This window comes from Neltuma alba, unplaced genomic scaffold (genome assembly GCF_004799145.2).
Source record: "Neltuma alba isolate B1F8T4 unplaced genomic scaffold, ASM479914v2 tig00012194_pilon, whole genome shotgun sequence".
Classification (NCBI taxonomy): Eukaryota; Viridiplantae; Streptophyta; class Magnoliopsida; order Fabales; family Fabaceae; genus Neltuma; species Neltuma alba.
The window spans coordinates 102405-115428 of record NW_021636734.1 but is presented as its reverse complement, the minus strand read 5'-3'; the positions used below and the strand labels follow the sequence as shown (position 1 = coordinate 115428).

Genomic DNA, 13024 nt, shown 5'->3' with positions numbered 1-13024 from the left:
AGGCCAATGGCGTTGCATATGTTATGCGTGGAATCTTAGAATTCATGTAAATATGGCTTTTGCTTTTTGCTTTTTGATTGCTGATCGCTCTATTTCTTGGAACATGAGTCCCGTTACTGTCCGGGTCTCATCAAATAATAACTCAGATAAAGTAAAATAAGGATTTTTTTTAGAAAAATAGTAAATAAAAACCATAATATGTGAAATTATAATTTGAGATTTTTAATTTGAAAACAGTAAATAAAGACTCAATCTCATATTATAAAATATAAAATCTTGATGAAATGTACGAAATATTTCTCGACCAAGTGATAAGTTGACTATAAAAAATGACAAGTTCCCTTTAACGAATCATAATTTCAATAAATCAAATAACAATTTAGCTCAGGGTATACCAAATAATAAGTTAACTATGAGAAATGACAAGTTTACTTTAACTAATAATAATTTTAGTAGATCAAATCACAATTTGACTGAGGAACATTTTAGATATTTTATCAATATTTCATATTTACAATATAGGACCGAATCTTTATTTGCTATTTTTCAAATTGAGAGTTCTAAATCATAATTTTATATATTGGGAGCATTTATTTGCTATTTTCTCCTGCTTTTTTTAAAGGGGGGAAGAAATCTTTGAAACATTGTTTTGAAGGGTCAAATCCTGTAGACATCGGTCACATAGCGTTTCAAGTCTCAAACTTGTTGAGACTTCAGGAATTATATATAGGCCAACTTATGCAAAATAAACCATTTAGTTCATGAATCATAGTGCTTGGAAATTTGGAACAAAACATTCAAATGTACAAGTGTAACTGCTTACGTTTTTTTTAAAATAAATAAATTCACCAATAAAAAAATCTTCAAAGTGTGATGATAATCGTATGGTGTGATAAACCGGCACCACGCTGGAAATCCCAATCCATGCTGATATTAAAATCATGCAGTTGAGTGGGCTTATATTGGTGGGTTTTGGATTATGGATAAAGTATTTCGTGGTTAAACAAAATTTAAGTTGGGCCTTTCTTATGCGAAGACTGCCCGCTATTAATTCAGCCCGAACCCTATTTAAAGCCTCCTCAGTTATGATGGCCCAAACCTTCCGGCCCATGGCATCTCTGTACATATTTCGCCGATCCTATTTAGTAGAGCCATCCGCTCCCAAAAAAGAACTAAGAACCCTAAACTGACAAACGAAATTAATTGAGTTACTATCATTTTTTGGCCAGGAAATTCATTGAATTGTTGAATTCAACTAAAATAAGAGGCGATGGCAACACAATTACTATTTTATATTTTATTGGAAAAGTCACAGACGGACAGGATAACTAAGCAATGCATTGAATTTCACCATCCCCCACCAAATTCAACAGTCGAAACTGGCAGACTTGATTTTTCGGGCATGTGACGTTGCTTCCTATAAGCAAGTCTCCTTATTCCAAAAACTTCATTACATTTTGGGAGATTGAGATCACAGAAAGCCACCTCAAGATCTTCGTAGTACCTGACTAACTCTGCTAAAACACAATTACATTCACCCACTAACGGAAAGTCTGCATCAAGAATAAACAAATCTTAAACAAGCTTCTTAAGGTCTTATAGATAACCCATACAGAGATGCTAAGAACAATTGTGGATCATTCAAGGTCTTCCCGGTGTTCTTGGATCGTGACGGTTGTTAGCTCCTGTCCCTGGATAGTCTGTACTCTCCAAATCCATCCTTCCCACTATCACCTGATCTTCTCCCGTCTCAGTCGTCTCTTCCCCAGTCCTCAAATCCACCAAACCCTGCAATTTTGTTTTCCAAGACATCATCATATTCTCAATTTTGAGACCTTGACATATTGAAGAACTGAGAATGAGTGAGAATCATGGGTCCAAGTTAATTAGCTATGGAACCTGAAGCGGTGTTGCCTGGGTTGAGAGTCTTGAAAATTCTTCCCCGTTTGACAAGAGGCTTCCTGTGTACCATGAAATTGAAGATGCGTGTCAGAGTTTAGTAACTAAGGAATTAACTCAAGCAAAATGGTTCAAGTCTTACTGCTTGCTGGGACAGCAACAGACGAGATAACAAGTGAAAAACCCAGAAGGATGATGAGCAGTTGCGGGGGAGATTTGTGCACCATGTTGAACTGCAAGAGAACAGACCTCGAGACTGCAAAAGGTGGCGAATGATGATAAGGCAAAGCGTGAGGAGACGGTGCTTATATAGGAAAAATATCAGACGTACAAAATATAATTTACTTGAGCTTCACAGGAAGTATGAGTGCTAATGCTCCAAGTCAACCTCAACTTCTACATGTCATCATTTCTTTCTTCCAAAAAGATATATGTATTATTTTTAATATGTGCATGTGGCAAAGAGCAAGTCCATCCTTCCTTCGCCACGACGAAGAGAAACAGGTGTCGCTAGGTGTCAAAAGAGGGACCAATCTTGGAACTAATGCTGCCGCAAAATTTAACACATGTAGTCAGTTATCAAACACCACTGCAAGGGCCTGTTTGTCTATAAAGGAAGAAAAGAGAGACCCTTCTGCGCTGTTAACTGTTTTATGACTTGAGGACCCAAGGGGTAATGATTATGAAGTAGGGATAAGCTCTGGTTACATGAATCCTGCTCATCATGATCTGAGGGACTTGATTAGATAGAATTTTGACTTTGCAGTACCTGACATAACATGCCAGAATGCGCTATCACACAACGAATCAATCATGATCAGACACTGGATTACCTCCATAATTGAGTGACTTTTGTCTTGATTTAAAACGGAATGAACATCAATATTTTTTTAATTCTTTCATTTACACTGATATGGAATGGGTGGGATGGAAAGGGAAGGAACGGGAAAGAGATTCCATCTTGAGGAAGTATGTGATTGGAGGGAGATGCATCAAGTGAAGATAACAGTGAAAGGTGTGGGACTATGGGCGGTGAACCTGTATGTAGCAGATATGACATAACATAATCCTTTCTCTCAGTGATTTCGTGTGCCTGAATGTGATCTTGACAACCACAAGCACTACTACTGCTCACTCATCTACATCTTACGCCACTCTTCATCAACACCAAGCTGCCAACTATATACCAAGTCAGGTTTTGCTTTTGTGTGTGTGTGAATATCATCATATAGTCTAGCTCAAGACTGTTCACTTGCTGCACCACACGCTATGGTTCCTTTCATCTTGTATTACTACAATCGAAGGTGTTATCAATTCGTACACTTGCACGAGTTTCTCCACACAATTCTTTATTGCCATGCATTGATAAGAATCTCCCTCAGTGAAGCAGCCTCCATACTCCTCCTGATCTCTCTTATCTCTTATCTCTGTTTTTTTCCCTTCCTTTTTTTCTTTTTTTGGGTTTGTTGAAGACAAATAGAAGTAGTAGCGGAGGCTCCAACCCTTTTTTTGGGCAGTGAAGAGGGCTAGAAAGTCCAGAAAATAAAACTAATACCCCCCTACATAATCCTCATCCATTAGAGCCTTCAAACATTTTAGATATATACTACCTCTCTTCTTTAATATAAAAGCTAGTTTGACTTTTAATTTGGTCATAAATATAAAATGCCAATCCCTACCGTTTCTCATATTTATCTATTTTTTCTCAAAGTAGTTTTTGTAGTAGTTACACATGTTAAATATTTCATAAACTTGTAGTTTTGGCTAATACATTTAGTAAGGATATTTTAAAAAAAACAATACCTATTTATTATAAATAATTGATTTACCTAATTTTTTTAATCTATTTAAATTAGTCAATTAACTTAAATGCATCAAAAAGAGAAGATTGGGAGGGATCCGTCTTGGCAGAGGCTCCAACTTGGTCCAACCCAATGCAGACAATAAGTAGGTCCAGCAATACATTCACAACACAGCGGGAAGTCTCCATTTACTCGTGTACGCCAATTTGGCCCAAAGGAAATAAAAGAATGCCATGGCCTTTTCTTGTTGGAAATTGGGCCTATGAAGAAAGTATCAGACGAAAATGTTGCTGAAAAACCCTCAGATTCAAGTCCAACTTACACGGAACTGTTTTACTTCTAATTGTTTTTAATTTCAAAGCAACAAAAGTTCTAAGTTTTACCCAAACCTCTCAGCGATGACAAGGGGGAATATTTGTTTGAGTTTACACGAATAGGTTCGATTCGATCGAATTTTGATGTCAATCAGAAATAAACATGGGGTGGGTTCGAGTGAGTATGAGCCCTAATTTTTTGGTGCAAATTATGATAGGAAGCCCTTGCCGTTGCCGAGCCATGACACGAAGAAAGAGGACAAATAAAAACGAACGACAAGGGCCAGCTGGCAAAAACGACAAGATGTGACCAGGAAACGACACCGAATGGAGCTCATTCCAGCTGGGGTGGCCGAGCCCGGGGAGCAGGGACCTGGAAGGATTGAGGGGCCACACTTGATCCGCTACTACGAGCGTGGAGTGAATGAGATGCCTCGACGTGGTCGAATCTATACCGCCATCTCATATTCTCCCATTCTCACCTTTCTACAATCGCCATTCTATTCTTTTCCACTTTCTGACCCCGTCTTCCTCTTCATCCATCCATGTCTCTTGCAGATTTCTCGGCAAAATGGCTTACCAAACCTGCTGAAAAGCTAGTCTCTGTCATCACTTCCATCGTTTTCCTTTTTCTTGATTTCCTGGACACCCTTTTTTGCCTAATATATAAATACCTTGATGAATATATTGAAGGGGAGGCCTTCACGTCTTGTTGTGGAAACAGGGGTCGGCGCGAGGAGAACACGAAAGATGATCAGGACGGCGAGCTATCAGATACATTGTACAGGAGGCAAAACTTGTTCAGGGAAATGGGTTTCCTTCGAATTGAAAGGAAATTAAAAGATTCCGAGACAAAATGTAGCGAAGGTAGGTGGTCGATGAACCGTTGGTCCGATTGTGGGTGCGAGTCGTGCCTTTCGTGGGTGAGTGATGGTGATCACAAGCTTCATTTTGTGGTGAACGAGTCCTCCGTTGGTAAATTTGTTTCTGTTTCTTTTCTTTTCTTTTTTTCTTTTTAATGTTGTATTCATTGAGTTGCTCATGCAGTTCAAAATCATGTTTGACAGCCACTGATGAGAACTGCAAGGGAATGCCTTCTGAGAACGTGGTTTTTTTGCATGGGTTTCTCTCTTCTTCTTCATTCTGGACACAGACAGTTGTCCCATATTTTTCTGAACAAGTAAAGCAGAATTACCGTTTGGTTGCGGTGGATTTGCTGGGATTTGGTAGGAGCCCAAAGCCAAGGAATTGTTCCTATACTCTGAAAGATCATGTGGGAATGATAGAGAAATCCGTGGTTCAACCACTGAATTTAAGCTCTTTTCATCTGGTTGCACACTCTATGGGTTGCTTGATTGCGCTGGCTTTGGCTGCAAAGTACTCCAAGTGTGTCAAGTCCATCACCCTTGTTGCCCCTGTAAGTGCCTAAAACCCTACCTGATAAGCCTCTCTCAGAATTCTAATTTCAAAGCAGAGACCCAAATTGATCATCCGTCCGCAACTCTATCATTTAGCAATTTTCTCTTTATTGATTTGCTGGCAGCCGTACTTCCCTTCTGGTGGAAATGATGCTAGTTTAAAGGCACTCACAAAACTTGCTGGCAAGAAACTGTGGCCGCCATTGGCATTCGGTTCTGCCTTCATGTCGTGGTATGAGCACTTAGGTCGATTTGTTTGCCTCATGTTTTGCAGAAATCACAGGATATGGGAGAAAATTATAAAGTTCTTTACTTTCCAAAGGTAAAACTAACGACTACATTTTTCTTGACAGAAGAGCAAAAGATTGCAGTGCACGCGTCATTGGCATGCATGGTACTGATAAGCTGGCCTCTTAACTTTTGCAGGGATCTTCATTTCTTGGCCATAGACCTGACCAGGCACACCCATCATTCAGCTTGGAGTTCCATGCACAATGTGATTTGTGGGGGCGCGAAATTTATGGATAGGTATCTGGAGGACTTGAGTAAAGCTGGAGTCAGAATAAATGTGATTCAAGGCGATAAAGATGCGGTCGTCCCGTTGGAGTGCTGCTATAACTTGAAGCTGAAAGCTCCAAAAGCTGAGGTTAGCATCATAAGAAATGCGGACCATGGCAATGTAATTTTGGGCAGAGAGAAGGAATGTGCTCACTACCTAGAGGATGTATGGGCCGCTTGCAAATGGAGTAATGTGCAAGAAAAGGATGCAGCCAAAATATAGGGTTCGTGGAGGATCTGTTTAGATAGAAGGTTGAGGGAGATCGTAGGTTCATGGAAATTTGGAAGTTGACACACTGTAATCTTTTCAAATCTAAATCTTTTGTTGTTAAATAAACAAGAATAAATCCCGTGAAGCAGAAGATATTGGGCTTCAAAAATAATTCCTCCAATATCTTTTAATTCCATAATGAAGATTGTATTATCAGAAAGCACGTCTCCATTGTTAAACAAGGCCGGTTCAGATCCCAAACCAGAACACTGTATAAGAGCCAATGGAATAGTAAATTATAACTTGATTTCCATGGAAATAATGTAATGGCATCAAATCAAACACAAAATAGGGAGGGTGAAGGCAAGTTACAGTTGGTGGGTCTCAACTAAAACGGTAGGCAGAATGATTAGGGTGTGTTTGGCATCGCGTTTCGTGGCCTAAACGTGCGTCTCTACCGGTAAAAGCTACTTTTGGGATTTTGAAATTTGGATTGACTTCTTTTTGTGATGGGCTCATGGGGTCTAATGAGCTGTTGGGTAGAAGCTAATTTTTTTTTGCTTTTGGAGTGAGGAGAGTTGGGGTGAGGGACGGTGGGGTGTGCAGGAAAGAAGAAAAGAAGAAAGAGAAGAGATGATGATATTAGACATGAACAATTTTTTTTTTTTTTAAGACATTCACATGCTGTAAAAGTGGAACAATAAATTAAGGATAATATTTTTTTTAGTAAATACTGAACATAAATTATTGCAAGAGTAAATACTAGCGTAAAATTGGAAAAAAAAAACACCATACTATTTTTTCATTTATTTACTTAATGTTTATATTTTTTTTTGTAAAAAAATATATCTTTTTGTTTTTATTTTATTACTTAGAACTTACTATTATAATATTACTTAATAAAATTTATGTCATTTTCAATTATTTTGTATCTAAACTTACTTTTTTATTATTTATCCAAACAAGTTTCAGCTTCTTAAACTGATTTTTCTACAAAAGTTAATACAAACATAAATCACATCACCCCCTATTTGACTTTTATCAAATCTGACTTATGTAAAAGTCAGATTGAAAAAAAAAAACTTCTCTCACTACTTATCCAAACACATCTTAGAGCAACACGTGGAGCATGCTGGCTGAGAACTGTTGTCTCCACCTTTCTAAGGGCACTGAATCGTACCTGTGCCTGAGATTCCACAACACTCCTCCTTCCTATCTTACGACTTACCATCGTAAATTCATTCACTCCCAATTCTTTTATCATTAAACCGAACGGCACGTTCACAGTAGAAGTCGGTGACATGAAAGGTCAAATAAATAAGGGGACGAAGGGAAAAAAAAGAGAGAATTAATAATTGATAATTTAAAATAGAGTTTTTTTTTTCTTGGTTATATGATTTGATATGTTACCTAATGATGAACTGGCGAGCTGCTCCCTAGCCCCAAATATTTGTTTAAAAAAACAAATAGGACAGGTCTCTCAGAAGTCAGAACTCGTCCACCTACCACCAATGCCATCCCTTCGGCCCCGGTCCTACTTCCACTTTTTCGGAAAAACTTACATATATAAACCCCATCTTGCATTGCATCAAAAAACCCAACCCTGAGCAGACACCGAAAATTTTCGCAAGTTACAAAATAGGCGTCATTTTATGATTATGATTATAATTATATCTTAAACTGTAAGATGTAAAATAATTACTATATACCCTGGTAAAAAAATAATTACTATATAAACCCATCAAGTAATTAAAATTATTTTTTATTAATGCTAAACCTTAAATTCTTTTCACTTGTTCATTTATAATGTTAACTTCTATTTTATTTGGATTTTCAAGGGTTTTGGAGCAACATCTTACATGATTGGGGCCGCTGCGAGCACTTTTCCTTCCCTATGATGCTGTTTGGGTGGGTCACCCAAACCATGGTTTTGGGGCACCCAAGCATGTCCTTAAGTTTAATTTATTACTTCCGTCCCTGTCATAGTTTCTGCTTAGACTTCAGAGTAGCTGGGGAGTTTCGAGTGGGGCGCTTTGGTGGAGGCCCGGGCAACATAGGGCCGTGAATCTCCCGCAATTCTGCCGTCTGCAATCTAGAGCTTAAGCCATGGACTTCCTACAGACACCGGAAAATCAGATGCTTGTGGGCGTCGCCGTGGCTCTTTTAGCCATTGTTCTCGGTGCTTTCTACCTCTTGTCGTCCAAGAAGCCCAAAGGTTTGGCCTTGGATTTCATGTTTCTGCCACCTTGATTCTATCTTTATTATGATTATAGATGGGTTGATATTCACGATTACCTGTCATTCCTGGTAGTTTTTGGTTTCTTCCCCTTTTGAGATACGACAATGTCTTCATATGGGGATCTTAAATGGAGTCGTTTGGCTCGAAATTTTGGGTTTGCGAAATCCATGGCTACCACCCTTTCTTCTCTCAATGATGTTCAGGTGCTTCTGTTTGATTATAGAATCTATTATTTGTAATTGTAATCTTAACCTCTTGCAATTTAAGTCCTTCGATACGATGAACAGTCTGGGCATCTTAACAAAAACCTTTGGTGTACCGATCAACATAGAAGACAGGAGTGTAAAAAATACGACAGTGTCTATCACTGCGTGTAGAATATTTCTCGACTTAATTTTCATTGGAATTCCTATTTGACAAGAGTGGGAAAAATTTAGAGATGACGTGAAACTCATTGCATTGAATACTGGGATGAACTAAATTCTTGCTACTGCTTGTTATGTTTGTAGTTTCTGATTTTAATGTTGTATCTAGTTATTCTATTGATCTCTAAACTGAACATCACATCATCTATGTGATCGCAGGTTGCTTAAACCCTGAGGACTTTAAGGAGTTTAAACTTGTGAAGCGTACTCAGCTGAGCCATAATGTGGCAAAGTTCACATTTAAACTTCCAACTCCTACTTCAGTTTTGGGTCTTCCAATAGGACAACATATAAGTTGCAGGTTTCGCTGCCTGATCTTGTTTCTTGTGTTTCTCACTGTGCTTGAAACCTTTTGGGATTATTAGTTTCAAAATTGTTATGTGCTTATCATGTAAATCTTAATGTTGGCTGGGAACAGATATTAGGCATTTTGAATTTTAGTCAGAAGTATGACGGGAGACAAAGTTCTTTTGTTTAGTTTCTTTGTCAAAGTTTTGTTTTCATACTAGGAACAAGCTCCTTTTCTAACAGGGGTAAGGATGGTCAAGGTGAAGAAGTAATCAAACCATATACACCTACTACGCTGGATTCTGATGTTGGGTATTTTGAACTAGTTATAAAGGTTCGTATGTCCAACCTTTTTCTTTTTGGGTTGGACTGAGGCGACTGTCTGTATCCTCCCCCCCCCCCCCCCAAATTTTCTATTTCCAGTCTTCTTCATCTTGTCCCTTGTTATTTTCTTCTGCTTGCCGTCGAGTAGATGTACCCACAAGGAAGGATGTCACACCATTTCCGTGAGATGCGTGTTGGAGACTATCTTGCTGTTAAAGGACCCAAGGTAAATGTTTCTAGAACGCGCTATCATAAAAATTTTCAGGCTCCCCCTTTTCTTCTTTCTGTTAGAAACTTTGATCATTGATGTCTTATTTTATTGGGGGGAATGACATCCAAGTCCCTAAAGAGAGAGCAAATGACAGTTAGGTCCCTGAAAAAAATCTCTGAAAAATGAGTTGCAAACATCGATTCACGGTTGCAAGCTGGAATCTCAATTGCAAATTGAGTTATATTTGATACATAAATGTCTTGTTTGCAATTGAGATTCCTGAATTTGCAGTTGCTCAAATTGTTATTTGTAACATTTTTCTGAAAAATTTGTCGGGACCTAATTGCCATTAATCTCCTCTTTTAGGACCTAATTGTCGTTCTCCCTATTTTATTTCCTAATGGCTATTGTGGTCCTTATGAATGTTAGACATTTCTAGCAATTTCTGGTAAAATTATTTTCATATTATATTTGAATGAAATTCCAGTTACTACTCCGTGTTAGGTCAAATTTATCTTAATGTCTATGCCCAAGGAACAGAGAAATATGAGGAAATTAATTTTTGCGTTTTCTGACTAGTATTTTTATTTGGTAACTTCAATCTATTTAAGATTTGATCTTTGTATTTTGGATATAATTTCTTATAGCCGAATCAAAGACTTGTTATTTGGATAGTTTTATCTTACATCGGATCACTTTCAGGGACGCTTCAAGTATCGAATTGGTGAGGTTAGAGCATTTGGAATGATTGCTGGAGGGTCTGGAATCACTCCAATGTTCCAAGTATACATTTTGAACAGATACTGTTTGTTTTTTCATCATGAGAGGCTTAAAAGAATTCTCTTTCATAGCCTTTTACCCTGTTGCTTCTCTAGGTTGCTAGAGCCATACTAGAAAACCCAAAAGACAGGACAAAGGTGCATCTTATCTATGCCAATGTTACATATGAGGACATTCTTTTGAAGGTAACTGGCATTTATTTTTATTTTTTATTTTTGAAAAATGAAGTATATTATATTTTCCATTTTGTTTGAAGAGATTCATAGCTTGATACTAAAGTTGATTAGTTTGTCCATGCATGACCTATGGTCAATTGTACAGAGTCTGTAGGCATACTGAGAATTTTATGCCGATGTGATACAATTCTTGTTCATCACAAAGCACATTTTGCACTTTTAGCAATATTATATGGCTGTTTCAAAATGCCTAGCTCAAGTCTATTTACGCAATTGCCGAGTCTTTTCTTAAAGTTATGCATAGGAAATGTCAATAACTGGGGCAAAATGCATGTATTTGGTTGCGAAGTGGTTGGATATGCTTTTGTCTTCCGTATACACTAGTATCTATTGAGGTTATGAGCTTGCTTAGTTAAGAGAGATTATTCTTCCATACGAATGTCCTTCGCATGTTCATTGAGGAGGGTTCCTTTCTTTTTGCTGCCCTGGGGGGAGGGGCGGTTGATGTTAAGGTTCCATCACATACAAAATGGAGTGTTACAAGTGTCAAAGAATTATGTAGCTGTTTCTTCATGAAGACAATTTTGTACTCAATTTTTCCTTCCTCATTATTATTGTTTCTTTTCCTTGAACGAATGGAATCATGGAAAAACTTGAGCTACGCATCCCCCCATCAGTCAGTGACTGCCTTTTGAATTTGTTTGTACTATTCAAAGGGAACCCTTCATATACACTTTTCTTATGCATGCAGGGAGAATTGGATGGTCTTGCTTCGAAGTATCCTGATCGCTTTAAAGTATATTATGTCTTGAACCAGGTTAGTTGCTGTAGAATGCAGAACAAAAGTTTTCCTTTTCTCATCCATAACCTGTACGCTTTGGCATCATTGTTGATATTGCAATTGTAGTCCTAACTAGGGTTGATCAAGCAATTGGAAAGTGCAAAATCTAGTGAGGAAATTCACACAAAAAAAAATCGTGAAAGTGATTAGTAAATAGTAATTAACAAGGACAGACATAATATGCGCTTGGGCTCTGACTATAATTGATTGCTTTTGGAAGAAAGTCCTTTGGTGTGAAGATACATGTTAGTGGTTTCTGGGAGTTTCCTGACTCGGACTTACATGCTTTGTGCTTGAATAACATCCATGATACTTTCTGGGAAGAGGCCGCTTCATGATATTCTGTGTAGTGTTGTATATAATGACTGTCTAATGATAAGTCCTTTTGATATTACTGACTTAAATTATGTCATCGACCCAGCCTCCTGAAGTATGGGATGGTGGTGTTGGATTTGTTTCAAAGGAGATGATCCAAACACATTGCCCTGCTCCAGCCAATGATATCAAGGTTTTGTTTTATTTACTCTTACCATATTCTCCATATTATTAATTTGGAGCTTTGATGTTGTGACTGGTCTTCTATTGATTCTGTGAGCTTCTAAGCTTTAGAGGAGGATGATGATTAATTATGGTGGTTGTGGAATGTTTATTCGCAGATTTTGAGGTGTGGCCCCCCACCCATGAACAAGGCAATGGCTGCTCACCTGGATGCCCTTGGATATTCCCCCGAGATGCAGTTCCAGTTCTGATTGATTTATAACCTGCTTTGACTGTAAAGCATTGTGTCAACGGTGCATTTAGTTTCAGAACGTTCTCCTGTGGCAGAGTAGAAAATCTGAAATAATTGCGTTTAATCCGATTATGAGGTTGAGACATTGCGTTCTATGGTTTCTTGCATTATGAGCATCCACATGCTTTCAAGTGCAGAAATATTTTGCTTGCATGTGTCGCCAAATATATATATATATATATATATATATATATTATATATCTCTCTCTCTCTCTCTCTCTTTCCGAAATGGAAAGGACACTTTTTAATGCTTCGTCATGGGCTATTTAAGGGCTGAATTCGGGGGTTGGGCTTTTTGTTTTTGCCAACATGGGGTTGGGCTTTTGAGTTTAGACATTACACATTAGTGATATTTTTTGGTACAGTACACAATGGTCATTAAAATAAAGAAAAAAGTAAATACAAAATTTGGAGAGGAGGCCCAATAGAGGATTTGCGCTGTTGATAATTTTTATTTAGTTTTTGGTGCGTGTTCATAATTTCTATAGATGTGCTTCTTTTATCTCTTATTATAAAATCTTTTTAATGAAATTATGTGATTTAAGAAAACAGTTAAAATTAGTTAAAAGTTATTAATATGTAGTAAATGTAATTTTTTTTTCTTAATATGCCTTTATATATAAATAGATAAATGTGAGAAAGTAATAATAAGATAAATAAAAAAATTAAATTAAATATTTTAAATTAGAGATAAAATAAGTAATAATATATTAAATGTTTAGATAAATTTAAAGAAAATCTTATCAAA

General features: G+C 37.4%; 3 protein-coding genes across 4 annotated transcripts; 2 read left to right on the top strand and 1 right to left on the bottom strand.

Annotated features, from left to right (window-relative positions):
* Positions 1-1269: 1269 nt before the first annotated feature.
* On the bottom strand, positions 1270-2273 carry LOC114724615 (uncharacterized). Of its 2 annotated transcripts, XM_028911001.1 has the most exons (4): positions 2231-2273; positions 2042-2155; positions 1900-1961; positions 1270-1788 (listed from the first exon to the last, which is right to left on the bottom strand). In XM_028911001.1, exons 2-4 carry the CDS (start codon positions 2124-2126, stop codon positions 1642-1644), a joined length of 294 nt encoding a protein of 97 aa, XP_028766834.1. In that variant the 5' UTR covers positions 2127-2155; positions 2231-2273; the 3' UTR covers positions 1270-1641. The 2 variants fall into 2 exon arrangements, with proteins under 2 accessions (XP_028766834.1, XP_028766833.1); XM_028911000.1 differs by lacking the exon at positions 2231-2273 and having other exon boundaries at positions 2042-2187.
* A 2185-nt stretch (positions 2274-4458) lies between these two features.
* LOC114724636 (probable lysophospholipase BODYGUARD 4) lies at positions 4459-6371 on the top strand. The gene is made up of 4 exons (XM_028911029.1): positions 4459-4990; positions 5083-5432; positions 5559-5755; positions 5860-6371. The coding sequence occupies exons 1-4, from the start codon at positions 4561-4563 to the stop codon at positions 6212-6214; spliced, it is 1332 nt and encodes a 443-aa protein (XP_028766862.1). The 5' UTR covers positions 4459-4560; the 3' UTR covers positions 6215-6371.
* Positions 6372-8130: 1759 nt separating this feature from the next.
* LOC114724622 (NADH--cytochrome b5 reductase 1-like) lies at positions 8131-12416 on the top strand. The gene is made up of 9 exons (XM_028911013.1): positions 8131-8417; positions 9026-9167; positions 9398-9488; positions 9627-9704; positions 10392-10472; positions 10565-10654; positions 11397-11462; positions 11908-11994; positions 12143-12416. Exons 1-9 carry the CDS (start codon positions 8309-8311, stop codon positions 12233-12235), a joined length of 837 nt encoding a protein of 278 aa, XP_028766846.1. The 5' UTR covers positions 8131-8308; the 3' UTR covers positions 12236-12416.
* Positions 12417-13024: the final 608 nt, after the last annotated feature.

Excerpts from the sequence above, each read along its gene's own strand:
- LOC114724615 (XM_028911001.1), bottom strand. The coding sequence starts at position 2,126 with ATGGTGCACAAATCTCCCCCGCAACTGCTCATCATCCTTCTGGGTTTT. Across the intron at positions 1,962-2,041 it reads TGTTGCTGTCCCAGCAAGCA|GAAGCCTCTTGTCAAACGGG; the intron begins GTAAGACTTGAA and ends CATGGTACACAG. Across the intron at positions 1,789-1,899 it reads CCCAGGCAACACCGCTTCAG|GGTTTGGTGGATTTGAGGAC; the intron begins GTTCCATAGCTA and ends ACAAAATTGCAG.
- LOC114724636 (XM_028911029.1), top strand. The coding sequence starts at position 4,561 with ATGTCTCTTGCAGATTTCTCGGCAAAATGGCTTACCAAACCTGCTGAA. Across the intron at positions 5,433-5,558 it reads CCATCACCCTTGTTGCCCCT|CCGTACTTCCCTTCTGGTGG; the intron begins GTAAGTGCCTAA and ends ATTTGCTGGCAG. Across the intron at positions 5,756-5,859 it reads AAGTTCTTTACTTTCCAAAG|GGATCTTCATTTCTTGGCCA; the intron begins GTAAAACTAACG and ends TAACTTTTGCAG.
- LOC114724622 (XM_028911013.1), top strand. The coding sequence starts at position 8,309 with ATGGACTTCCTACAGACACCGGAAAATCAGATGCTTGTGGGCGTCGCC. Across the intron at positions 9,705-10,391 it reads TTGCTGTTAAAGGACCCAAG|GGACGCTTCAAGTATCGAAT; the intron begins GTAAATGTTTCT and ends GATCACTTTCAG. Across the intron at positions 10,655-11,396 it reads ATGAGGACATTCTTTTGAAG|GGAGAATTGGATGGTCTTGC; the intron begins GTAACTGGCATT and ends TTATGCATGCAG.